Source organism: Calonectris borealis, chromosome 16 (genome assembly GCF_964195595.1).
Source record: "Calonectris borealis chromosome 16, bCalBor7.hap1.2, whole genome shotgun sequence".
NCBI classification, from domain to species: domain Eukaryota; kingdom Metazoa; phylum Chordata; class Aves; order Procellariiformes; family Procellariidae; genus Calonectris; species Calonectris borealis.
The window spans coordinates 20,882,293-20,908,024 of record NC_134327.1 but is presented as its reverse complement, the minus strand read 5'-3'; the positions used below and the strand labels follow the sequence as shown (position 1 = coordinate 20,908,024).

The window sequence follows — 25,732 nt, the reverse complement described above, 5'->3', positions numbered from 1 at the left end:
AAAAGTGAGCAGGTGCTTGGCAGAGGGCAATTAATTAAGAGGTGAAATCTCAGTTTACTCTATTAAATCTCAGAGCTGCTCCTTAACAAAACCCTTCCCTGCAGCAGGTTCTAGATGCCAGCCTACGGCACTGCTGTTAGATTGCTTTTATCATTGCCTTTTTTTTTTTTTCCCCTGATACCATTTACCTACCGGCCAAGTAATCTGACTGCGGAACAAAGTACTGAGGAAACAGGAAAAAATAGGCAACTGCGTAGCACCCACCATGTGCCCCTGAGGGTCTGGGCGCGGGAGGGAAAGGGACTACACGTGCCACAGACCTGCGGATAAAGGTGGTCATGGTGTGCTTGGATTAAAAGTACACACAGACTCTGATATCTCTAACTATATAAGACATTGATAAGAAATGGATGCTAATCACAGTTCCACAACAAAATACAGAAGAGAAAGCAGGGGGAAGAAACCAATCCAACCCATATTCCTTGTTAAAGTAATTCTTACCACATGCTCCAGTTGCTTTCATAGCTAGGTTTCAGGGTTAGAAGAGACCATTAAAATCTCAGTCCACAAAGCAGACTTCATCTTACCTAGATTGCATTTCAGTTTGTTCATCTGTAGTGCCCTGCCTAAAGCAGGACCTGGGGAAGGCTTTCAAAGCTGCAACATCTGAACCACTGCACTGACGAGACACAGCAGCCCATGCCCTCTCACAATGAACGTACCCAAGGACAGAAAAGAAGTCTGAGAAAGACCATGAAAAAACCACTCCTGACACGGGGTATAATTGCCCTACACAGTGCTCTTGTGATCTCCTAGAAAATATAAACAAATAAACAAAAATATTTAAGAGCAGTACCATCAGTCTCCACAAGTAAGTTCATGTCATTTTGTGATTATTGATATCGAGTACAGTTATAAATTTAGCAAAAAGATTTAATTTCATTTGTTGCTACAACATGGCCTTCACACTGCACTTGACTCTAAAGGTAGATGGAAGAGGGAAATATCGCAGGGTTGTTTCTCTACAAGCTATTCAATGTATTTTCACCAGAACAGCAAGATTCAGCTTAGAGTAACAGAGATATTATGTCTGATCCTTTTTTCCTGAAAGCACACTTCCACTGAAATACGGCAGTGTCAACAGTTTTCAAAGAAATTGTCTGAATTTGTATTTTCAGAAGCTAAACAGAAAAGCCAAAGCCCAGGGACACACATCTGCTTCAGTTCTATGGCTTCCAGCCCCCAATGTCACTGTCGATATTTTTCCTCCCCGTAAGCCTCTCATTTCAGCCCTGTTGCCATATGCATGCGGACAGCTAGCTCACCAAAAATAAGTATTTGTGTCACATCAAAATAAGCACCTGCCACAGGCGAGCGGCCTGCCATTACCGCTTCCACCACTGTTTTGCAATACTCTCCCCCCCGTCCTTACTCACTGACCTTTCTACAACCATCCTGGCCTCGTTTTGTATTTGTTGCAACAAATACCTCCTTCCTCCATCACAACGCTGTCCTATGACTCCTTCAGTTTCTTCCACTCCGTTTTCCACGCTTACTTTATAAAAATGGGTACATTTATAAACAGAACGAATAAACTCACATAGCATAAAAGGGTTTGCAACATATTCCACTCCCATTTTGATTCGTCTGCTCCCCACCTTGGGCTACAAGCGCTGCAGACAACCATACCTCTGCAAGACAAAGGCACAGCACTAGGGACACAGCTTTTACTAAAGAGATAATTAAACCCTCAGCATGTACAATCCTCCCGCACGCGCTTCTAAGTGCTGCTAGAAAGCAGTCAAGGGTTTCATTTCAAAATGAATACTCTGTAGAAAAATGAAAATCGGACCCTTAGCCAAGCCATAAGGGGAACCGAAGGATCCCTCATTTTCTTTTCCAAAAGGCAAATTTGCAGTTTCATCCCCAAATCCTTAGAGCTGCAGAAACGAGAGCATCTGCCAGCTCACTGAACCACCTGAGTAACTTTTTCCAGCCCAACTTCGAACTGTAACAACTTGCTATATCAAACTGCCAAATCTACAGTGCTCACTTCTTTCTGTGAATCCAGCTGTCATTTTTCCCAAATGCCTTCGCAGTCCCAACTCTCCCAATGCCAAAAAAAACTTTTCACAGATATACATAATTTTGCAAAACACATATGCTCTATGTATGGCACATGAAGTCAATTAACAAGTTTACTTACTGAATTAAAGGATGACACACAACAGTAAAACAAAAACCTCTCACAGACAGCAAACACATTAACCTTCTCCTCCCTACGATGCGATACTCTCACAAGGAGCGTGAAGGAGTTTTGAAGTCTACGAACATTTTGAGCACCCCAGAAGATCTTTCACGCTTATCTCCGGGGCATCTTTTATTCCGTAATTCCCATGGTGTTTCTGATCACCAGCACGCAGAGTTAAACGTAAAATGCATTCAATTTGCAAGTCAGCAAGCACAAAACACGCACTAGGGAAAAAATATTCCCTCATAAAAGAAAAAAAACAAAGACTGAGCACAAAATAAAAGCACATACCTTTTAACTGGTCAGCTACCACACTCTGACCGACTCGCTCTATCACCTTTCCATCCTCCATCTCGTAACGATCATCCAAATATTTCGCAGTGGCTTCCGAAATATGGACTTTTCCAGCCACCCCGAGCTGCTCCATCAGATTGGCCAAATTGACATCATTGGACCACACATCGAACTTGAACCTCCTCATTCCCAAAATGCCACACAGGACTGTCCCGGTATGAACACCGACTCTCATGTTCACCATTTCTTTTTTCTCTTGGCAAAACTGCTCAATGGCTTTAATCATACCTAAGCCCATCTCGATGCAGCAGTAAGCGTGATCTGCCCGGGGCTCTGGGCAGCCAGCTACGCAGTAGTAACAGTCTCCCAAAGTGCTTATCTTCTCGCATTTAGTGTCCTCGCACAGACGGTCGAAACGTCCAAAGAGGTCGTTCAGGAGTCCCACCAGAGCGTGGGCAGATTTATTGGCGCTCATTTTCGTGAAGCCAACAATATCTGCGAACAAAATGCTCACTTGCTCTATCTGCTGCATTTTAAAAGGACGGAATATTATGGGGGTTTTCTGTATGGAGGGCTTCTTCTTCCTGTTTTTGGGGCTTGAGGTGGAATGACGTTTGACGGAGTTTTCACTTTCATCATCCCCCTGCTTCATTAAGTCATCGGCTATTATTCTTGGCATAACAGAATGAATCATCCTCTCTTTCAGAGCTTTTTCCACTTCCAAGTCTTTTCCATGCATGATGGATTGCCCCACTTTCAGGAATGTGCTTCTCGATCTGACTTCGGACATGATAAATAAATGAATACCGATGGCGTGGATGCAGATGTGCAGGAAGGCTTTACTCAACAGCTCCCAGTAAACTGCACCGGCTCCGAGAGGTGTAAAACAGTTCTCATCGCGGAAGTGATAACCGAAGGTCTCGAAGAGGACCGAGTAGGACAGTCCCAGAAACAAGCTTAAATACAAGGGTAAGTGCATCACCGTGTAAAGCAACAAGAGCACTTCAATACACATAGAAAAACTGCCTACTTGAGAAAGACAAGTGTCTGTGGGATCTGCCGGGGGAGTCTGATTGGACATGTCACCGCTTCCTGAGATAGGTTTCAGAGCCTGGAACTGTGGAGCGAGAGTCAAAGCAAAAACCAGGAGGGTGAGTATCAGCGAAGTCCATACGTAATGGCGGGCATAAGTCTTGGTGAAAGTGAACACAAAAAACGCTACACATACCAAGAGGAAGCACAGAGCCGGCACCATGAAAACAATCTGTTTCTCTCTCATGTGTATGCCGAAGTAGATGCCCCAGAGAAGGCAGGCCACACCGATGTAGAAGAGGGCATAGCGAAACCTGCGCTGGGTCTGCGGGAAGCATCTCTCCATGCAAGCCTCCTCCAGGTTGTTGGAGTCGAACTTGGGATTCCACCACTTGGAAGAGGCCCTCTCGAAGAGCTGCGGCAGCTTCTTCTGCCGGCGGAGGCCGGGGCCGCTGCCGCCACCTCCGCCGGCTCGGCGGGTGCCCCCTGACTCTCCTGAGCTGCAGCTGGAGGAGATGCTGTATTTGCAGTGCTTGGAAGAGGAGCAGCCCTGGTGCTGCTTGGGGTTGATTTTCACCGTGACGCTGTTGCTGTCCCCGCTGGAGTCGCAGCTCACCTCGGTGCTGTGGTGATGCAGCAGCTGCTGGTGCGGTGGGGAAGCCATGTTGTCAATTCCTCCTGAAGAGCCCGCTCAGGAGTTGGGTCTCTCGGGCTGGGAAAGCCACCGGGCTCCTCGGAGAGCCGCCTCTAGTCTCCTCCCGCCGCCACCGCCGCCTGCGCGGAGGGGCGGCCGGGCAGCGCCGCGGCGCTCCGCCGCTCGCCGGGCTCGGCACACGGGGCGCTGGGGCGCGGGCAGCCCCACATAGTCCCCTCGCCTCGCTCGCCTCCGCCGGCCGGGCAGGGCCGGGGCTGCCGCCCGCCGCTGGCCCCGCTCCCGCAGCCCTGCCGAGGCGCGGGGCGGGCGGCCGCTCGCTCAGTCCCGCGGGGGGGACGCCGGGCCCCCGCCGGGAGGGGACCGCTCCTCCATGTCGGCTGCAGCTGGCCGCGGCTTCCTCCCCGCGCCCGCCGGGCAGCGCTCCCCTCACGGCCGCCGCCAAGGGGCCGGCTCCCGCCGCGCCGCCCCGCCGCCTCCCTCGCCCGCCCAGCCGGGACGGCACCGGCGGCCGCCCCCCGCCGGCCTGCGCGGCCCTGCCCGCCGCTCCCCGCCAACGGGGCCTTGGGCCCTCCGCCGCCCCGCGCTTTCCTGGCGCCGCGGGCAGCGCCCGGGCGAGAGAGAGCGAGTGCCCCTGCGGCGCCCCTCAGCCCCCGGCGCGGGGCTCGGCCGCCTCCTCCTCGCCTGCCGCGGGGCCCGGCGGGGCTGGTCCCGTCACCCCTCCCGGCGGGGTGGTGCCGCGCCGCCGCGGGGAGCTCCGTGCCCTGGCGGGGGCCGGCCCGCCCGCCTGCGCGCCGCCGTGTGAGGGGAGGGGAGCGGCGGGGGCGCGCTCAGGCGCGGGCGGCCGCCGCCGCCACCATCTTCCTCGCGGGGGCGGGGGGGGTCGGGGGGGCTGCGGGCGCGCGCCCCCGCCGGCCAATGGGGCGCGGCGCCGCGGCGGGAGCGCGCACCCCCCCCCCCCGTCTTCCCGGCCTGAGGGGCGCGGGGCGGCAGCCGGCCCCCGGGCACACACCCCGGCCCGCGGCCCCGCGGGCGCGCCCCCTTCCCCTCAGAGGCGGGCGTGGGGGGTGATTTATTCCGCCGTGAGGCAGCGACGCCCCCTCGCCGCGGCCGCTCCTCGCCGGCAGCGGGCGGGCAGGGCTGACAGGGACGGGACGGCGCGGGGTAACCGGCGGCTGGAGCCGGGCGGCTGCCTCAGGGTCCCCCCAGCCGCGGCCCGGCCTCTCGCTGTGCCCCCGTGGCCCTCCCCGCAGGCGGTGGGGGCCTCCCGGCGGGTCCCACCGCCGCCTTTCGGGCCGCATTCGTTCCCGGGGCGGGGGGGGCCGGGGAAACGCCGCCGGTGGCACGGCTGACATTTGCCATGCGCAAAAAACATGCACTTCAGCAAACAATTCAACCTTTCCGCATCCCCGCAGCCTGCTGGAAACTTGCTGGGTTATTTTTCTCCTCTCCTCTTTCTTCGCTTGTTTATAACCGATGCTATCTCGCCTGCACCGCTCCCTCAATTTTATTATCTCTTCCTCCCAGATGGCCCTTATCTTTCCCTCCTTCGCAGGGTTTCTCTCCGCGCTTGCTTCGGCTTCTTCCCCTCCTTCCCAGCTCTCCATCCCTCGCCCTTGCTCACGGGTGATGTTCCCAAAGGCTCAGTCCCACCGCCTTCTCCTCATCCCGCTCCCTCTCAGCCCCGCAGCTCCTTCTCTGCTGTTTGTCCGGCTGCTGCCCGCAGCGCCAGGGCCCTGCTGTGCCTCCTGCTTCCCTGAATCCCGTTTACTGTTTTCCAGGTCTTCCCTGAATCCCGTTTACTGTTTTCCAGGTCTTCCCTGAATCCCATTTACTGTTTTCCAGGTCTTTCCTGAATCCCATTTACTGTTTTCCAGGTGAGCCTTTCCCAGATGGCTGCCTGCAAAGCGCTCGACTCCAGCGGCCCTTCTTACCCAGCAGCAAGTCCCTTCTCCTCTGAAGACAACACCGTTCGGTAAAATGTACTCTTTTTTTTTAAATAGTAATAGAAAGTATGTGGCCACACAGTCACTGGAACTGAAACCCGTATTTTTTTTCCATTTCCTTTGTAAAGATGTTACTTATTGCGCAGTAACCATGCTGTAAAAAGTGGTTTTATTATTATTATTTTGAAGAAATTTGTATTTCCTGACGTACTGAAATACCAAAATAATCTATAATAAAAAAGTCCAATCAATAGCGATAATTGTTTTGTTTTTGCTGTGACATAGCCATCTCTTGAATTCCAACTAATGGCTCAGCTGATCAATATTTTATAGCGAGCGCTGCTTACATAAACATTGTTGGGAAGAAAGAAATCCCTTAGCTGACAGAGCAGAAAGGAAGGATGGCCTCCTGGGCTTGGCTATTAATTGATAAATTTACTAAGACTTCTTTGCAACCTTTTTATTGATTCATCTAAATGTACTTTAAGTTACATTTGTACTTCATAAAGGATGATGAATTTATTTAATCTGGAGGATTAAGTAAGTGCGACAACCTCCAAGGATTCAAAGATACTGCAGAAATTTGGTGGGAAAAGGAAACAAGTTTTTTACCCCAATGGCAAAGAATGTAAGGTAAAACTACCTGTGTTTTTAACTTTGTTATGTAAACCTGTAAGATTTATGTGGTTGCAGAGATTGGGTGATTTGAACTTTGAGATATAAGAGGTACTGAAATTCCAGTATAAATTTTTTTAGCCTTGCTTTATGATAGTATTGGCTTATTATTATTGCTTATGACATCCTTACTCAACTGCCAGTCAGGGTCAGCTGCATTTCCTTAACACCCCTCCAAAAAGGGTAGAAACTACAAAGAGCTAAAATATGGGGGGGAAACAGGAAATATTTTAAGCCTGTATTATTTCTAAGTAAATCAGGATGTCGTTGAAAAGAATACCGGGGTACATTTTCCTCCAGTTGAAGATGTGAGTTCCCTCTGGTATCAACAAAGTCATGATTTCATTCAGTTCCTTTGGTCCAGCGTGATTGAGTGCACAGGCAGTAAATAAGTAAAACATTGTTTGCCTAGAGTGTAGTAAAAGTTGAGTTCCTTCAAACTGGTACTTATTACTGAAACCTGCTTGGGTAGGCTTTAGTTCAATTTCTAAGAGCATTTAAAGTGAAGATGCGGGATTGTACCTTCATTCAAAATAAAACTCTTAGGTTTGTGTGTGTACAGCAGCAAGCGAGTGCGCAGGAGGGAGGTGGTTCAGGTGCGTGTGTGCTGCACAGAGTCTGCTCACGCAGTCGGAGAGGGCGTGTGCACGCAGAAGAGACCGACACTTCGGGCATGGAGGTACGTGTGTGCAGGACACAGAGGACAAGCAGAAGCAAAACTCAGACTGAGAAGCAAGAGAAGCGCATCTTGTTCCCCCTATGCTCCATAAAGCAGGACTTTGTACGTTCTTAGAATAAACAGAATCACATCAAAGATACCGGCTACATCACAAGTTTTAACTGAGTGACCCACATGATCACAAATTTTGTCTGGCTACTAGTCAGAGACTGCTTTTGATCTCTGCTCGTGAAGTAGTCTCCTCTTTCCCAGCTTTCCACACTGGTTCGAAGGACACTGACATGGGAATGCAGAAGACATCTGACTTGTCAAAACCCTCCTTTGGAAGCTTCAGATCGTGATTTTGAGATTGTTCAGAATCCTTTCTCCCCCGAGAACCTTCCACGAGGTTTATTACTCACAGACTCCCATCCTGCTCCTCCTTTTGGTCTTTGGGTGAAACAGCCACCCAACACTCAGCAGCCCAGCCATTCCCCAGCTTCCCCTGTCATTCTCAAGTTCTGTGGAAACACAGGCTGTGTAGGCAGCAGGGATAACAGTTATCTTGTATTGACTTTTGTTAGCGCTGTACTGGCTGGGAAAATCCTAAGGCTGCCTCCTGAAAGACTGAATTTTTAAAATTGGGTATTATGTCATTTTCACTTTGCTTTTATTGTGAAGATTTTTCTCCCTTGAATTCAAGAAGCAGATTAAATACTTGTAAGCAGTAATCAGAAAAATGCCAGTGATGCTTGTATTTATTTCAAGTGTGAGTAAAATTTGTCTTAAAGGGCAAGAAGTGGTTTGAAGTTGTATCTGTTATTTCCCCCTCTGCATTCTGATTTGTTTTTATCCAGGAGGAATTTAACCCCACAGAATATAATACAGTCAGCGTGCCCCTCTAAGGCAGCGTCTGCGTGGGTAATGTTTGTAGCATCGTTTAAGGAAGGTGCTTCCTCTGGGTGACTTTCTTAGCAACCAGGGTTAGCACATCTTGGTAGAGCTGGGAGCTACCACGTGCTGTTGATTTTGAGTCCCGGGTTCATTTTAGTGTCTGGGTTGTGCTGTTTTCCTGCAGAGAACCCTGACTGCCCTTCCAAAATACTCTGTGACTGGTTTCCGCTCTGAGACCGAGTTAGGGGAAATACTTTACAGTGCAATAGCTGGGCAAATGCATATCCTACTTGCACATTTCTTTTCACTTCATGCCACTAAATATACATCTTTAGTCTATAGAATTGAATTTACTTCCCTTCTCAGAGGCACAGCTGTGTCAGCTCTAATGATTAGCTTTTGTTTGATGTTCATAATATTGTACTTCACCGCTTATCTGATGGAGCTGTGTGAAACTATTTAGGGGGGTTCTGAAATGTGACAACCCACATGATGCTTTTTTAGACTTCACAAACCGCCTTCACGAGGCAGGAGAATATGACATGGGAACTGCTGGCTAGAACAACAGCGTGTATTAATGCCAGCGTAGTTGGTGTAGTTGGGGAGGAGGAATGCTATTTAGAAGTTTGTGGCTGTTACTGTATGCTGTCAAAGGAAAACTTACAGCCTGAAAGAAAAGGCATCATGAATGCCATGGGTGGAGACTATTGATCCTGTCTGGCTCTGAAAACAGCATAAATATTGGAGGAAAATATGTTAAAACCTGTTTCATCCACCTACAGACAGAAAGGCTCAAGGGAGAAAGCCCAGATACCCCATTCCCTACTTTCTTACCTTAATAAACAGCAGGATCTCACTTTCTGACAAACTTCTGCATCTGCATCCTTGCTGACGTGTACAGCATTCATTATGAGCTTTGTTTTGAATCCTGGTAACCTCTAGGTGAAAGAACTTGTGCTATGGATTTAAAAAAAAACAACAACTTTTCTGACTTCTGTTCACAGACTAAAAGGTAAACATTAGAAAATACTTTGGAGGATTGTTACTCCTCCATGGTTTTTAAAATTAGAAAAGTATCACGATGCTTATTTCACTTTTCCATCAAAGAAGAGCACAAGGATTCCCTTTGACGTCTTTTCCATATGAAGCCATGGAAGCTGAGTAAGTGGTGCATTCTTCTCACTCCCTCGGGGTAGCCGGGTTGGTTTTGTGTTCTGTATTTTCATCCTTCTGAAATTGCAGTTCAAATTATTCATATTACTGACACGATTTCGTATCCCAGATGAGATGCACAGATAAAATAAGCAAGTAAGCAGTAGAAGATTTTTTTATGTGACTTGGACTTCAAGAGGGAGGGTAAAACCTAGTCCAGCTGAGCAGGAATCATTGGCTCCCATAGGACCAGGACTTTTCTTGCAGGCTTTACGGTTGTCTCATTCGAGTGGCCTTCTACGCTGAAAGCAATGCAGACATTACCACTCTTTTGGCAAAATGTCTGCTGCCAGGAGGTGGCTTTACTCAAATATACATTTCTGTAAGATGAAGACAAACTTAAAATGTATTGCTCATTCCATTCATAACCAGAAGTTCTCCTGGCTTGCCAAGCTGCTGAGTCAGCTTGGGTACCTCACCCTTGAGTCAGCAAAGCCTGAAATAGAAACTCGCTCTGTTTCCGAAGAGAGGAAGTACCACTGTTGTCTGCAAATACAGCCACATCTAACGTGCTTTTATAACTACGAACGCTCGGTGGAGGAACTTGCATGACACTCTGCTTCTTTAAAAAAAAAAAAAAAAGGAAAAAAAAAGGCATTTTCTTACTTGAAATAGGAGTGTTGAGTTTGTTATGAATGGGACTGTCTGGGTGTGGAAGCACCAAGGAATAAACCTCAGGAGAAAGACTACGCAAGCGACAGTCGTTGATGTCACCTAGATTAGCCCAGCATCAAGCTCCCACTCCAGCTACCTGCAGCTTCTCAGGACATTGAAATGAGGGAGACAAGGGACAGCCTACAGCCAGGCTAAAGCAAAGTCTTAAGCCATTAAGAAATGATGGCAAGAAGACGGGTAGAAGCTATAAAACACTGACTGGAGATCAGCTACAGCGGTGCTCATCCAGGATCCCCGATGTAGAGTTGAGCCACTCTTGCTGCCGTGCCGTAGCTCCGCTTTGTAGCACAGCATAAAATAGCAAAAACCAGTGAAAATGACCAACAGTTCCAGTCAAATAGTGGGAAGTGACACGGTAAAGTCATCAGCAGGACTTCGGTGAGTAGGCGGAAGGCAATGAAAAGGTGTGTAAAAATAGTCCCTATCTGATATAAATTAGGGAGGAATTTCTGTGGCTCCGTCAGGCCAAAAAGTAGAAAAATAATCATAGTGTTAATTCACCTGTTCTCCCCTTCTCAAGTTGCTCAGATTGTATCTTGCAGGTGTAGCGTCAGTAATATTTAGCATACATCAAAGGGACACCCATTCGAAATGAAGTTTCAGGAGGCTGTCAGGCAGACACTTGGTGTGTGCCACCTTCCCCTGAACGCTCCCGGTTTTCCCTTCGTGCACGCTGCGGGCCGGTCTCGCGCTCTACCTGGTCCAAGCAAATGACTGCCGCCGGCGCTGCCGTTAAAAGTCTTCTGAACTGGCTTTACCTTCCATAAAGCGCAGGCCATTCTAATGGGCAAACAAAAAACCAGTAACCCCTTCCGAACCCTGAGCAGATGAGATATCCACCGTTACTGGGCTAAGGGAGAAAAACCCTCTGACTTAGGGAAGTCCTGTTGTATTTTATTTTCTCGGGAAACTTTTCCTCCGTCTCCTCCGAAGGAAGGGCTGGGTGCCCGCGTGCTGCCCTGCTGGGCCGCAATGCGACCTGCTCCCCTCTAGCCGAGAAGATCTTGTATACGCTCCTTTACCTGTATAACATCCCAACTTACGTGATCTTGCAAAATAAGGTTTTTGAAGCCAACACTACAGAAAAACAGAAGATAAAACCTTTCTGTTCTCACAGCTCACTTATTCAGACAACCTGTCTCCATAGCACAGTTTCTGTGGGAAGATCCTGATGGATGGGGGAGTTCTCTTTTATGGGAGCAGCAAAAGGACCCTCAGAACGAAACTGTTCTAAAGTAGGCTAATTGTTCAGAACTAAACTAGTCTAAACCATTCATATAACCTTGCAGGCAAGTTTCCTCGTAGGGTGACACTTGGTACGGGATTTTCCTGCAGTGCTATGGAGGAAACAATAGAGATTTGGAAAAATTACCGTTTCTGCAATGGGTGTGAACGTTGCAAAACACAATTTTACCTTTTTCTGATTTTTGCAACAGTGCAGTTGCAAATTGCAACACATTTTATATTTAGTGTTTTGGATTATTCAACCGAAAAGAGGTGGGGATGAGAATTTACCAGGACAATTATCCTGCTTATGCAATCATCTTGTGCACACGCCGCAGGTTTGGAAGAAAGACCTGCTGCAAATCCACAGAAAATCCCGGCTACGGGATTGTAAGTGCCACAAGGAATTACACAATGTAAAACTTAGTTAAACATTTGCTTTGCGTGTACCAAGCCCTTTTTAAATTTAGTTTTCTGGGGAGAAGAGAATTGCTGTAGCGTTTTTGTGACTTGATCCCTGGTCTCGGTTGATCTGCGATAGAAAGGTGACCCCAAGCGCTGCTGAGCTGGGAATGGCGAGAGCCATCGCGGTCTGAGCTGAGCGTTCGCTTTGAGAGTAACAGAGCGTTCCCCACCGCGTCCCTGAATGGATTCACTTTCTCTTTCCCTGGCTCAGGCTGTCACAGTGCATTTTAACTACAAATCTATTATTCTGCCCTGTGGGTGCCAGAATCGTTTAAAAAAATAACCCAACTCAGTAATATTGGATTTTTGAGGATTTTCTTTTTTTTTTTGCCCAGAAGGGATAGAAAAGAGCAATTTTCTCAGCTGTACCTGAGATTTCACCTGGCTGGCTGCAGCTCCTCTGCTGTCTAGGGGTAAGATGACCCCCACTACTCCAACCGGAGCAGATATCTCTGAGCAATTTAACGATGATGATGTGGCAGGTGTGAAGTGGAAGGCGTTGAGAAACTATTATATCAATTTTTAGTTTGTCAAGATGGTTTCTCCACACTGGTGTTCTATAAGCTGGGAAAGAGTACACTTCTGTTTTCAAACACAGGAACCAGTCATTATTTCAATTTATTGCTGTGGTGGTAGGATTAAGCCTTTGGTGAAACAAGAGGAAATTATACAGGGCGGTTTGACCCCCGCTATGTTAGTGTGGTGACTGAAACTGGGGTGGCCCAAGGCAGGCACTGATTCTACTGCTAGGTGATATCTTTTGCATTTGTATCGTCTAAAAACGGATTTCATTCTAAACCGGTCGGTGCTGCACTTCGCACTTGATGACTTTAAGGTTTTATTTACCCCGCACAAAGGCAAGACTCCAGTAAAAGATTATTGTGGGGGCTTCAGAGTCAAGTACTTAAAAATTACAAAAAGCCGACATTAATTTTAGCACTTTGACACTCTCAAATAATATCCATGGAATGCTTGATGCCCTTTGAGTCTTCAGTCGATGGACCGTGAGTGCAAAAAGAGCAGGGAACCCCTTCCAAACAACCATGTTTAAAACTGAGCCTGGATGCATGCTTCTGCCACGCTCCCAGTGCTGTTTCCAGGGAACAAGATGGGAAGAAAATGTTGCTGAAAACACTTTGGCAGAGATGGTTATCGCATCTCCTAGTCATTTTTACCTATGTTGCTGCCCTGACAACTGCGGTATATTATGGAAATAAAATGTGAAGTCACCCAGGTCTGGGTTCTGCTGTTTGTGGAGTAGACAAATACATTAAATGCCTTTTGGTAGAGGTAAGAGAACACGCATGCTTCTGCAGCGAAGGAGAAATATCGGTTCTGGGGTACTGAAAACACCGCAAATATTTGTTAAGAAGGGGAGTTGGGGGGCAAACCAAAGTGGCATATAGGATGCAATGAAAGATTGCGGAGGGAGGAATGCGACAATCCAGCGATTATTGGCTGGATGCAATCAGGATTTAGGAATGGGGCCCTAATCCCTTTATAAACTGGGGATTTCCTTGAATTGGGTAATGGGAGTACCGACAGCCACACCTGATAAGCAAAAATCAAATAACCCTCGTGCTTCATGGCACGTGCTAAACTCCTAATGACACAGTCAGGAGAAAACACAGCCCATCGCAGGCTTTTTGGTAATTTCCCACCAAAGGTTTCCTCCAGGCTGCAGCTTTCGGAGGCTCTGCGTGATTTATACTGCGAGAACCGCTCAGAGGTTATGTTTCAATAGATTTAGACAGTTATTTACTGAAGGATATCTCTAAGAGGGAATTTGGTGCAGACCGAGTTGGCTGCTGTGCTACTATGTGTGACCCTGTCTTGTCACCGCATGCCTGAAACTGTCCCACATATTGTCTGTTAATTTGGTAAATTATTTCCTAGAACACTGAGAAAACAAAACAAGGAGCTGAAATCGCCTCTCAGTGTTTCTTCAGTCCAAACAAACAAACAAGCAGAATGTGTGTCTTATGCGTCTAGTCAAAACATCCCAGTTATTAATATTAAACTCCTGGGTGCCTGGAGAACCCAATCCTGAATAAGTTACAAAGCTGAAGCATGGCTGAAAATATTTAAAAAAAAAATTGTTCCATCCTCAGCTGATGTTTCTGCAAGGTAGCAAGAACAACTCCCCTCTCCCTGTCACGACGGGGCGTGCCGTGCGGCAGCGGAGCCGTGCCCTCGCGCGGGTGCGTGGCAGCGTGCGGTGCTAGCCAGACTGCCTGCTCCTCTGCCAGCACCGCTGCAGCGCGGTACCCGCTCCTGCGAAGCCCTTGCAGCGGTTTCGGGAGGCAAAGACGTGGCCGTAGAGAGAGAGGAGGCTCCGGCCGTAAACCAGGGAAGTGGGGGCTGAGGAGCAGATTTATTGTGCCAAGTGGCTTTTTCCTGCCTGCTCGTTTCTCCTTGTTTACCACCCTCTTTTCAATTTCTTCCTCAGCTTTGGCTCCGTGGAAGAGCAGGGAAAATACCGTATTCCCCTTCCATGGTCATAACACGTATTAGTTAAATCCCATTTTATTATAACCCAAATAATGATTGCCATGTTTTATTTTTTATCTGGATGATTTAAGCTCTTCATGAAGGATTTGCCCTTAATCTGGATCTCTTGCTTCCTTTTCTTGTTGCGTTGGGTTCAAAGTCAAGGCACATGCCGTGTCCCTTCAGGGGCAGTTTGTCTTGAATCGAGGTGTGTTGATTTTTAACCAGATTTTTCACCCTGCCCTGTCTTACCCTCACAGCCGGGCTGCTTGGACCAGGAGGCTTCGCTACAGCCTCAAACTTCTTCTTACAAGCCAGAAATGCGGGCAGGGCTCTCGGGGAGATTATCATCTTCCTAACCTCAGCCAGACTGCAACCCAGCCCGCAACCCACCTTCTTCCCCTGAACGAGCACGGCCTTCACTAACCACAGAAACTTCAGCAACACGGAGTCGCTGCCTTGATTTTTTTTCCCAGCGAGGCAACGCACGGCAGTGACGATTTGGTGGGTGGACGTCTCTAACAGGACGGAGCTTCGGGTGGTCTCTGCCTGGAGCCCACCACTTCTGCACCGCTCAGCGTTCTAGAAGAGGATGAACACGTAGAGTTTTTGGGCTGAGGTTTTATTTAAATTATATATTAAGCTGAACACCCCGTTTATAGGAGTAAAGGGTGCTCCCCGTGCCGCGGGGGGCTGACGGCGGGGATGCTCCGGGCTGCCCCATCCACCTCCCGCTGTGCAGCACCCCAAGGCAAAGCGCTGGCAAACACCCCGCTGCAAACCCCCTCCCTGTTTGCAAGTCTGCAATCTTACAGAAGGTAAGGAGATACAAGCAGGGCTGAAGAAACCTCTTAGAAGGCTGGAAATGTTGTATTCGGTGTTTCTGCAGCGTGGGGAGAGCTCAGAGCTTGATTTAGCAAAAGCAGCCAAATCTACTGGACTGTGGTGTTGGAGGACTTTTATATGTAGCAAATAATAACGCTCTTTAATTAGCTTTATTTACACAATAGATGTCAAGGTTGAGCTCTCTAAATGAAAAGGGCAGAATGTCCTCAGTGGGAAATGCCATTTTTGCAGCCTGACAACTTAAAACCAGCGGGAAGGTTTTTGCTCAGACTGCCTGGGGAGAAAAATCACCTTTGGCTCAACAAACCAGGAAGAATTTCAAGCCCACAGCAGAAGTTTTTCAAGAAACTAATGAAAATGGAGGTTTATAGTTTGTTTTGCAATCGCTGGCCTCAATCCTGCAGATGCTTTTCACACGCGCTTAACTTTATATACGTGGTTAGTTTTGCTGACCTGGATGGGATTATTTACCCGCGTAGATAGAAGTACACGCCGGAGTGTTTACAGAGTGGGGTTTAAACTACAGCACTTGTTACCAAAAAATGACATTATGTCAAGACCTCCATAATTGGCTCATTGAGATTCTTTATGTTAGAAAAAAAAAAGCTGAGAAATTCAGGAATTAAGATTCTCAGATCTGCTCCCCCGTGTGAATAGGATCTTTTGTCGTGCCGGGTCACGGCATTGAGCCACGAAACTTATTTAGCCGCTAATAAAAAAAAAACCCCATGTTTATATAATTTGAGTCTACTTCTCATAGGAAGATATTGCCTGCATTTCTTTCCGCTCCCTAACATATATCAAAGCTAAAAAAAGTATGTTTGGCCACTAGCTGAGACTGAAGGGTTTCCCCTCATCGACGGGAAGCAACTAATTGAAAAAAAGTTATTTTTTTAATAATTTTTTTTAAACTTATTTTATTTTTTTAATTTTTTTTATTTCTCTCATGGGCGTATATTCTACCTGCCATGAAGCAACTTGTGAAGCCCCCTAACACAGGAATAAATCACCTCTGCAAACTGTAGTTCTGCCGTGATCGGCTTGTTTCTGTGCAGAAGCCGAGCTGCCATGACGCTGACTCACATTTTGGCATTTTGTGTTTATATACAAGATGACGATGTTTGCAAGCAATGGGAAAAAAAAACCTCGTTCATCGGCACTGCGGTCCCGGCAAAGTCTTCCCCTTCTCTGCCGCGGCAGCAGAGCCCGGGGACGTGGCCGGAGCCGCAGGCGGGCGCGGGGCCCGTTGCCATCGCTCTTTGCCACCCGGCACCGGGGGAAGCCGGGGCGTTCCCGCAATCCCCCGCGTTGCGTCCCAGAGCCATTGCTGCCGTGTCCCCAGCCGGCCAGGCTCTGGGGCTGCCAGATCCACCCGGATTTAGGCACGCCTGGTGCTCCCCGTCCCTCCCCGTCCACCCTGACCCTCCGATTGACCCTGAGCGATTCTGCCAGCTCCCTTCGTGGCTCTGAAAAGCCAGCTTCGGCTCTCGGGACACTTTTTCCGTGATCTTTATCACACTAGGTCCAAAATATTCAATGTAGTATTCCTGGCACCAGTATCTTACTTGCTGCAGGGTTTATTTTCCCTCGCCGCCCCTCTTTATCTCCAAATCCCTCACCCTAAGTCTTATCTTGGGTTTTTTTGCCCTTCCCCAGGCAATGTCAGGGGTTTAAGGACCTGCTGCGGAAGGGACGGGGACGCTGGCCACGCTGTTTCTAACCTGCCGTGGCGTGGCCACCCTGGCTCTACGTTGCTGCTGCCCTGACCTGTCTCTCCTGGCATTCCCTAGATTTTAACCGCGGTTTCTGGCCGTTTTGCAGTCCCGGCAGTCACTGGGGAGAGGCAGAGGAGGGTCCCCCTTCGGCCCCTGCCGGCGCGGCTCCTCCCGGTGTCCTCTGGTAAAGGCTGACCCATTGCAGCGGCCCCACATCCCGCCCCGCGGCATCCTGCCTCCTCCTTCGCTGGGGGAGAACCGCAGCCAGGATAAACCACCTCCGAGGGAAAACCCTGGCCTGGGATGCAATAACCCCCCCCAGGACGCAATAACCCCCCGGGACGCAATAACCCCCCAGGATGCAATAACCCCCGGGATGCAATGACCTCCCCCGGGATGCAATAACCCCCCCAGGATGCAATAACCCCCCGGGACGCAATAACCCCCCAGGATGCAATAACCCCCGGGATGCAATGACCTCCCCCGGGATGCAATAACCCCCCCAGGATGCAATAACCCCCCCAGACGCAATAACCCCTGGGGTGCAATAACCCCCCGGGATGCAATAACCCCCGGGACGCAATAACCCCCCGGGATGCAATAACCCCCGGGACGCAATAACCCCCCCGGGACGCAATAACCCCCCGGGATGCAATAACCCCCGGGACGCAATAACCCCCCGGGATGCAATAACCCCCCGGGACGCAATAACCCCCCGGGATGCAATGACCCCCCCAGACGCAATAACCCCCCCGGACGCAATAACCCCTGGGGCGCAATAACCCCCCGGGACGCAATAACCCCCGGGACGCAATAACCCCCCGGGATGCAATAACCCCCCGGGATGCAATGACCCCCCCGGGATGCAATGACCCCTCTGGACGCAATAACCCCCTGGGATGCAATAACCCCCCGGGATGCAATACCCCCCCCGCCCCGTTCTGCTTTGCCCCGCGATGGCGCTGGCCGGCACGGCTGTGCTGCGGGGTCGAGGGCCGGGGCCGGCTCCCTGGGAGCGTTGGGCTGGGGTCGGTCACCACTGACTTAGGCAGGAGCAGGTCTCCCGGGCTGAAAATCCCATCCAGATCCGCTGCAAGGTGGAAATAAGTCGTTAAGCCCTTTCTGTCGGGGCAGTAGCAACCCTTCGTCAAGCAGAACGCACGGAGCATTCGGGTTTCTGCTGACGGAGAGGAGGGGGGCTCTGCGGGCACCCCCAGGGTTTCTAAACGCTTCTTCACCGTTTCTAACACTCTTCAGTTTTCTGCTTGAAGGAGACAAAAAGATTTGTCGAAGCAGGATGAGATGTTTTGTCCGGGGGTGCTGGTGGGCCTGGTGTGCTGAGGCGCTGCCTATTCCCGGCATCCCCGGGGGATTCGGGGTCCGGCGGCACCTCCCGGCTGCGCTGTGCTCCTCCGGCCGATGGAGACGGGGCCGAGCGGCGGGACCCCCTGGCTGCCCAGTGCCAGCGGGGAGCCGGCACCTCTCCTGCCTGTCCCCAGGCTCCCAGCACCTCCTCACGGCGCTCCAGGTACCGGAGCACCCCGTGCCTGGGGTTGAGGGGTTGAGGAGCCCCTCTGAGCTCCACTAACGATTTTACTGGGGCGCACCGTGCTCGTGTACCCTGCTTTGCCGACCAGTCCCCTCCCTGGCAGAGCCTTAGCATTGAGCTCCGACCGGGCACGGCTCGCACCCTGCCCCGGCACCGGCTGCAAAGCAGCAAAGGAGCAACGAAAGCATCGGGGACCACCGGGGTGGGCGAGTACCTGGAGCACAGCCCTGGCTTTGGCCGGGGCCGGGGCTGCAGCTGCAGCCGACGCGCAATTTCCATCGGTTGCAATGGGTCAGAGGCAGCTGGGGCTCCGTTCCTCCCTGCTCCAGCCCCCACCGTCAGAGCTGCGGGCAGGATTAAGGAGAAAAAGCAACGTACGGGTCATGGGAAGAGGGAAAACAGAAGCAGCTTGGCCACCGAAGAGGAAACGGTGGGACACAGATGTCGGTGGAAAGCTGAAGCCACTTACAGAGGATGCATTTACTCTTATTTCCTTCCACCACGGCTCAATTGCAATGTTTTTTAAATGACAGATAGGACAGGAGCTGGGCTTCTGCCTAAATCCTTCCTCCTCCTGCATAAAAGCGCTGAATTTAATATTAACAACAATTAATCACAGCTACCAGGAAGCACCCGGCAGCGTTCCCCATCCCCGGGAGCGCTCGGTTCACATGCTCAGCCCCATTAATTCCCATCTCCGGGCAAACGGCACCGGAGAGTCGCCGGGAAGCGAGGGGCTTCCCCGTCCTCCTGAATTTAGACCCAGAGTTTAAGCTGTCGCGGCACCGGCACCCCCTTCCCATCCCCTCTGACGGCCTTTGCTGTGAATAGGGGGTGGTTTCGGATGCCCCTGGAGAGGAAACGGCCGCTCGCCATCGGCTCATCCACCCCTGTTTCGGTTTCTCTCCCGGTGCCCCGAAGGGCCGCGGGGATAATTCCAGGTCACGGCAGGCCGGCTCAGTCAGGCTGGGTCTCAGGTTTGCTGGGATGTTGCTGTATTATTCCTGTTGTCGCTACCACGACTCCCTCTCTCATTAGTAGCACTAATTGCTCATTGCATATTTTGCATACGTATATTAGTATTTCGGAACAGCTCATTTTTGCATCCTGTAATTAAATGACCGCTAATGAATGCGTTGGAAAAGGAGCAGCCAAATGAAATAACGGGTGGGGGAGCGCTGGGCACATATATACAATAATTGCCTGGGAATTCGCTATAACGTGGCACTGAGCTGCCTCCCGAGCTGCACAGGCTCCCGGGCCGGGGGAAGGCAGCGTGTGGGCACCCTGCAACCCCTCCGGTCTCTCCTCCGCTTTAAGGGACCCCCCAGGTCCTGGCCCACCACCCACCTCCCTCTTCCCTCTTTCATTTCCAGCATCCACGTGAGCTTCTTGGTTGAACCACCCACCACCAGCCCTCCATCCCCCCACTTTGCTGGACACCCCGCGGGGTGAAAATATCCTTCCCAGGGCTCCGGGCTGCCCTGGCTCCTCTGCCTCTTGCCCTGAACGTCACCCAGGCTTCCTAAAGCAAACGGTGACCTGTTGGACCAACATCCAGGCTTCTCCCGTCTCTCGCAAGCTGTTGATCCTTTGGGGCGTCGCTGGTCCCCCAGCCCCAGGCTCTTCCCACGGCAGGCATTCCGAGCGGTGGGCTTGCTCCCCATCCTTCGCCCCGTCTCCATCGGGAAGGGCCGAGGTCACGTGCAAACCCCAAATCTGGGTCCGAACCCCTTGGCAGCCTCCTGGCGATCCTCCTCCCCTGGGAAGTGTCCCCACCGAGGGAAGCGTCCCCAAAGCACCCGCACGCTCTTCAGGACAAGGCGTTCCTTGCCCTCGTGATTCAGTGTCCTGCACATACATGTCTTGGGTGAAAATATATTGATTTTGGGGCTCTCCAGAGATGTAACGCTCTGGCTTGAGACGGAGGGTGTTCAGCTGACGTGACCTGACGCTGCTCATCAACGCTTTAATGTTGAAACTCTTCTGACTCCGAGCAGCGAAGTGGTGTTGAAATCTGAGCCCGGCCCCTGCGTGGCACCCCGGGGAGGGGACACCCCGGGGAGGGGACACCCCGAAGGCTGGGGATGGTGCGAGCCGGGCTGCCCTCTGGGCTGCAGAAAACCAGAAGGTCCCAAAAAGAAGGGATTTGCATGGAAAGGGGATCGTAAGCGGTGGCTTGAGCCGGTCGGGCAAGCTGCTGCCAGGGGGGTGGGTGCAGCGGGGAGGGCAGCAGCCCCAGCTCCGTGGTGGCCAACTGGGCTGGCAGATTTTGGGGGCCACCTGGGAAGGGAGCAAGAGGCTTGGTAAACATGCCACGTCCACAGGGATCTCGTGATTGCAGCACGGGGCATTTCAGGGGCAAGATTTGGTGGGGATTTGGCCCCAGCGGGTGCTGGGTGTGCTGTCCCCAGCAAGGGACAGGCTGGATGGGGATGGTGGCACAGGGAGAGCTCCACCGTGCTGCAGGCGGAGCACCCGGGCTCCCCCGCCGTTCCCGGCAGACATTTCCAAAGGTTTTAAGTTCTTTTCCGGTGAAAGGGGCAATGAATCCCCACGTTCCCCATGTGTGGTCAGAGGCAGGTCTCTGCCGTGGGGTGGTTATGGCTGGAGAGGTGCAGAGTTTGGCTCATTACCGCAAGAAGCTCTGGCCTCGAGCTCACAGAGAAAAATCGATCTGCTCAGGCATCCCCCCCTCGTCTCTCCCTGCAATGTCCGATGTGACGCCTATAAAAAAACAGAAATCAAATCGACGTCATGGCAAACGAGCCGCTGGGATATGGGGTATTTTCATCTCTGAAATGCAGAGGGGTTGAGGTTGTGGAGGGCAACCAAAGCAGCAGGGACCGTAAACCCCTTGGCTTCCATTTGAATATCGGCGATGCCACCGCCGGGCTTTGGGAGACCTTTGGGAAACCTGCTGGAGGTTCCCCTTGGTGGGAACACCCCGGGCACAGGCAGGACCCGGCTGCCGCAGGGCTCGCGGCAGCACTGGCGGCTCTTCCCCAGCGATGTCTCTAAGATAAATGTTTGTCTTTTCTGTCCAAGAGATACAGCAGAACCGCTGCCAGCACCACATCTCAGTGGAATTGGTTTTCGTTCTGCCAGGAGCGTTAGCGACTCATGATTCACATCTCTAAAGCAGCTTTGGAAGGAAAATGTGCTCCTCACTAGGCAGACCTTCACACACGTCGAGATGCCACAGTTTTTCCAGACTTTCCAAAGGAAGCCATGGCTGAATGAGACATTCCTTCTCCTCTTCCAGCTTTCTTGGAACAACCTCTTTCGATTAGCGAGTGAGACAGATAGTTGGAAAGACAGACAGACAGACAGGCCAGGCAGTAGGGTTATAATAAGCAGTTTGCATAAGCCCCGGCCTCTGCTGGGATGGTGCCTCCATCCACCTCTCGCTGGGTGGCTGGCGAGAGCCCTTGGGGTTTGCCGTGGTCCCTGACCCCCTGCCCTCCTCTGTGGTCCCTGACCCCCTGCCCTCCTCCATGGTCCCAGACCCGTGCCCTCCTCCATCGTCCTCAACCCCCTGCCCTCCTCCATGGTCCCCAACCCCCTGCCCTCCTCCATGGTCCCAGACCCGTGCCCTCCTCCATAGTCCTCAACCCCCTGCCCTCCTCCATAGTCCTCAACCCCCTGCCCTCCTCCATGGTCCCAGACCCCCTGCCCTGTACCGTGGTCCCCAAGCCTCTTCCCTCTGCCACGGTCCCCAACCCCCTGCCCTCCTCCATGGTCCTCCATGGCTGTGGGTGCCTTTGCCACCAGGGAGAGGACAGAGGCCGCATCGGGCACCCGCAGGGCTCAGGGAGGGCATCCCTGCGGGGCTCTCCCCGCGGCAGCGGCCAGGGCAGGCGGGATGCGAACGTGATGCTGGAGGGGAGGAGAAGCGGCCGCCGCGCAGAGCATCCCTGCGGGCAGCCAGCCCACCCTGCCGCCGAGGCGGGCGAGCCGTGCGCGGCGCTGCCGGCGAGGCTGAGTCACGGGGCGGCCTGCCTGCCGCGGCGCGCGTGGGCCCACGGCCGTGACTCAGCCCCGCGGCTGCCAGCGCTCGCCGCCAGCCCCGCGGCTCCTGCTTCTCCCCGGGGCTTTGTGCCGGAGCCCCCGGGGGTGAATCAGAGCCAGCTTCGTGCCGGGCCCCGGGGGACGGCGGTCCCCGGGCGGAGGGAGCGTTGGCTTTTCTCCCCCAGCACTCAGCACGGCGGGGCCTCTGCGCGGGGAGGAGGAGGAGGGGGACCGCACACAAAGAGGGTTTAAAAGGCGTCTCCTGGTGCGGGTGGGAGCAAGGATCCGTCCCACCAGGGAGGATCGCGCTGCCCTGAAGCGCAAAGCAAAGGAGCCGGGGTTCGCTTTGCCGGTTTGTGCCTACGGCACGGGAAGCCAGGTTGGAAAAAGCAACCAAATGGCTCAGGCGTGGCCGGCAGGTCCCGCGCGAGGGACCGGTAGGAGCCCGGGGTGCGGGGAAGGAGACGGGAGCTGCACCCCCCTGGCCACCCCAGCCCCAGCACTCGCACCGCACCGGCAGGAGAAACAAAACAAACATCTCCAGGAGTCTGTTTGGAAAATACCAGGGTTTATTGGACAGGCTGATGTTCAAGCTGACAGTTTTATCCCAATGCACATGATCACGGGCATCTACGTGGGCCTGTGTCCCAGCTCCCGCCCTCCTGCGATGCTCTCGGGCAAGATGCTCACCCCCCCAGCGCCGCGGCCAAGGGGTTTCTTGGCAAAATGAAAAGGTCTCCCTGCTCCCCATTTCCACCCCCCAGATTCCCAGAGCTCTCCTAAGAAAGCTCGGAGAGAGCTGGGCTGGGGACCACAGTCCTCTTGGGACTGACAGCCACTCGGATCCACGGAATAGAAAGCATCTCAGTGTCGGCATCCCCCCGAGCCAGCACGGAGCCGAGTCAGCATGCGTCGCAGGGAGCAGAAAACAGCCCCAGCTTCGGACCACCGCTGCCATCGCTTTGGAAAGAGAACCCTAACGTACGATATCGGGGGAGGAAAAAAAGGTTTTGGCCGTCACAGAGGAGCCCCATCCGGGACACGGGCACCAGGGCTTTGCACAGGACGTGTGGGTGCTGAAGGGAAGAGAAAGGGAGGCGAGGAGGCAATGAGTGCTGGAGAATAAAGCAAAAGAAAAGGAAAACAGAGAAGGGATGGGGAGAATATGGGAGCGGCCTGAGAGCAGAGCGATGGTGCCTCCCTGGGTTGTCCCAGGGAGAACAGGTCAGCAGATGGGCAAAAAGGCCATAAGGGAGAGTCAGAGCTCCTTCCTGGGGAGGGGGGCCTTTCCCGGGGTACCCCAGAGCCCACGGGTTTTGGGGGGACAGGGCAGCAAGGAAAGAGATGGCGCGATACGGCGCTTGCAAATAGAAACATTTGATGGCCTTTGCTTGCCGTAACAGTGACCCACAATGTGACAGTGACCCACAATGTGACAGTGACCATATTAGCCCATTTCTGTCGGTGTTTCTATTCCATTAGCTCTTAAGAAAACCATGCAGACTAGCCCGGCGGAGGAGAGCGAGAGGCGAGGAGGAGCGGGTGAGGCAGAGAGGGACGCCGATGAGCAACGGGATCACGTACAAGAAGGAAGAAGGACCAGCAGCGGGGGGAGTCAGCAGCTCTGGGGCAGGTTTGAGACCTCGCGGCGCACGAGCACAACGCTTCTCTCCGGGCTGTTCTGGCTGCTGCTGTCTCTGACACTCTGCTTGCCTTCACTCGTACCTCCGGTCCCCTCTGCGCTGTGGGCAAAATCCCTCTGCACGAGCCATGCCCCTTCCCATGCTTGGACGTAGATTTGAGTCTCGTCTTCATTAGTTCAAAGGTAGAGTCCTACCGCAAAGCAGAGGCAAGGAGCATGGGAACTCCCTGGGGCGACGTCCCCCCAAACTCACCTGGACTTGAGGGGACCTCTTCTTTGCAGCGCCTGGCTTCAGTGCCTGGGGACGTGGAGCTCCCACGGACCTTTTGCTCTAGCCCGTGTCCCCTTGGGCACATGGAGACGAGGGGCGCTGCCCTTCACACCCTTCCCATCACAACAGAGCCTTCCATTTCCAGCCTTCTCTTTCCCTTTTTCATTCCTTTTGCCTTTTTCTTGCCTCACCCAGCACCTCCATATCTTCTTGTTCCTGTCAAAGGTAAGTCCCTCTGCTCCAGAGGTTTCCTGGAGAGCAGCGTTAGCTGTGGTCGTTGGCAGGAGGAAGGAGAAAGGACATTCAGCAGGTCGTTGGTGGGCTCAAAGGTGCTGGTCTCCATCCAGGGCAACGTATACCTCTTGGCTGGTTTGTGCTCGGCTCAGCAGCCAGCCGCGCTGCAGCCCAGAGGCAAGGGCCAAGTGACGAGGCCACCTCTAATCCCTCGGCTTTCACTGCTGGGTTTCAAGGTTGGCTGTCAACGGGGAACCTCACCCTGCCCGAGTGCTTCCGAAGCAATACTCCTTCTCCTCCCAGGACTGAGGGCTGATGCGCAGAGATGAGCCAACAAAATCACGGCTAAAATGGGGGAAGTTTGGCGAACAAGCCAGAGGAACCTGCCTGGGTTGTCCTAGGGAGAACAGATCAGCAGATGGGCAAAAAGGATGCAGCTGGTGACCGCCCGTTCCTGCCTCCCTCCACAGAGCACGAAAACACGGGGGTCTGAGTCTGAGAAAACAGCAACACGGACTTGAACAAGGTCAAACTGCCAAACCCTTAACCCTTGGAGACCTGCTGATCCTCAGGCTTGACTTGCCAACCAAAAAATGGGTTTTTGAGGTTGATGGCACACAGGGGCACCAAGTGCCCTGTCCCTGTGCTGGCCCAGGGGGAGGAAAGCCTGCTCACGGCTCCTTGCAGGACGGTGTGATTGGGGGTGCTGGCCCTCCTCCTCCAGCACAGCTCAGCCAGTGCTGGCAGCTCCTTTCCAGCCCGCTTCTTCCTCTGACATGGACTTGCAAATCCCATCACGGCTACCTCTCTGGAGCTACAAATGCCCCTGCAAAAGCCCCTTCTTAAGGCGAACACCCAGGTGAAGGCTGCAGAAGTTCAACTCAGCTGTTATGCAAAAGGAGAACTCATTGGGCGACCTAAAAGTCTCGGAAAGAAAAACAAGATCAATATTTGCAGAGATTTATAGGATGTTTGTGCTTGAAAACAACAGCTAGG

The 25,732-nt window shown here is 52.3% G+C and overlaps 2 protein-coding genes across 6 annotated transcripts in view; one reads left to right on the top strand and one right to left on the bottom strand.

Moving 5' to 3' along the window:
- ADCY9 (adenylate cyclase 9) overlaps positions 1-4,334 on the bottom strand; it is a 98,335-nt gene extending 94,001 nt beyond the window's left edge. For 4 of the 5 annotated variants that reach the window (XM_075165924.1, XM_075165925.1, XM_075165921.1 and 1 more), the window contains exon 1: positions 2,543-4,334. In XM_075165924.1, the coding sequence (XP_075022025.1) occupies positions 2,543-4,241 (1,699 nt within the window). In that variant the 5' untranslated portion in view covers positions 4,242-4,334. The remainder of the gene's footprint in view (positions 1-2,542) is intronic. The other variant, XM_075165923.1, reaches the window with a different exon arrangement.
- LOC142089475 (uncharacterized) lies at positions 4,240-16,629 on the top strand. Its single transcript, XM_075166065.1, has 4 exons — positions 4,240-4,266; positions 4,329-5,030; positions 6,107-6,204; positions 14,729-16,629. The coding sequence occupies exons 1-4, from the start codon at positions 4,240-4,242 to the stop codon at positions 14,892-14,894; spliced, it is 993 nt and encodes a 330-aa protein (XP_075022166.1). The 3' UTR covers positions 14,895-16,629.
- Positions 16,630-25,732: the final 9,103 nt, after the last annotated feature.

Coding starts and splice junctions, on each gene's coding strand:
- LOC142089475 (XM_075166065.1), top strand. CDS start 4,240: ATGTTGTCAATTCCTCCTGAAGAGCCC. Junction 4,267..4,328: donor CAATTCCTCCTGAAGAGCCC/GCTCAGGAGTTG, acceptor AGCCGCCTCTAG/TCTCCTCCCGCCGCCACCGC. Junction 6,205..14,728: donor TCTGAAGACAACACCGTTCG/GTAAAATGTACT, acceptor TTACCCTCACAG/CCGGGCTGCTTGGACCAGGA.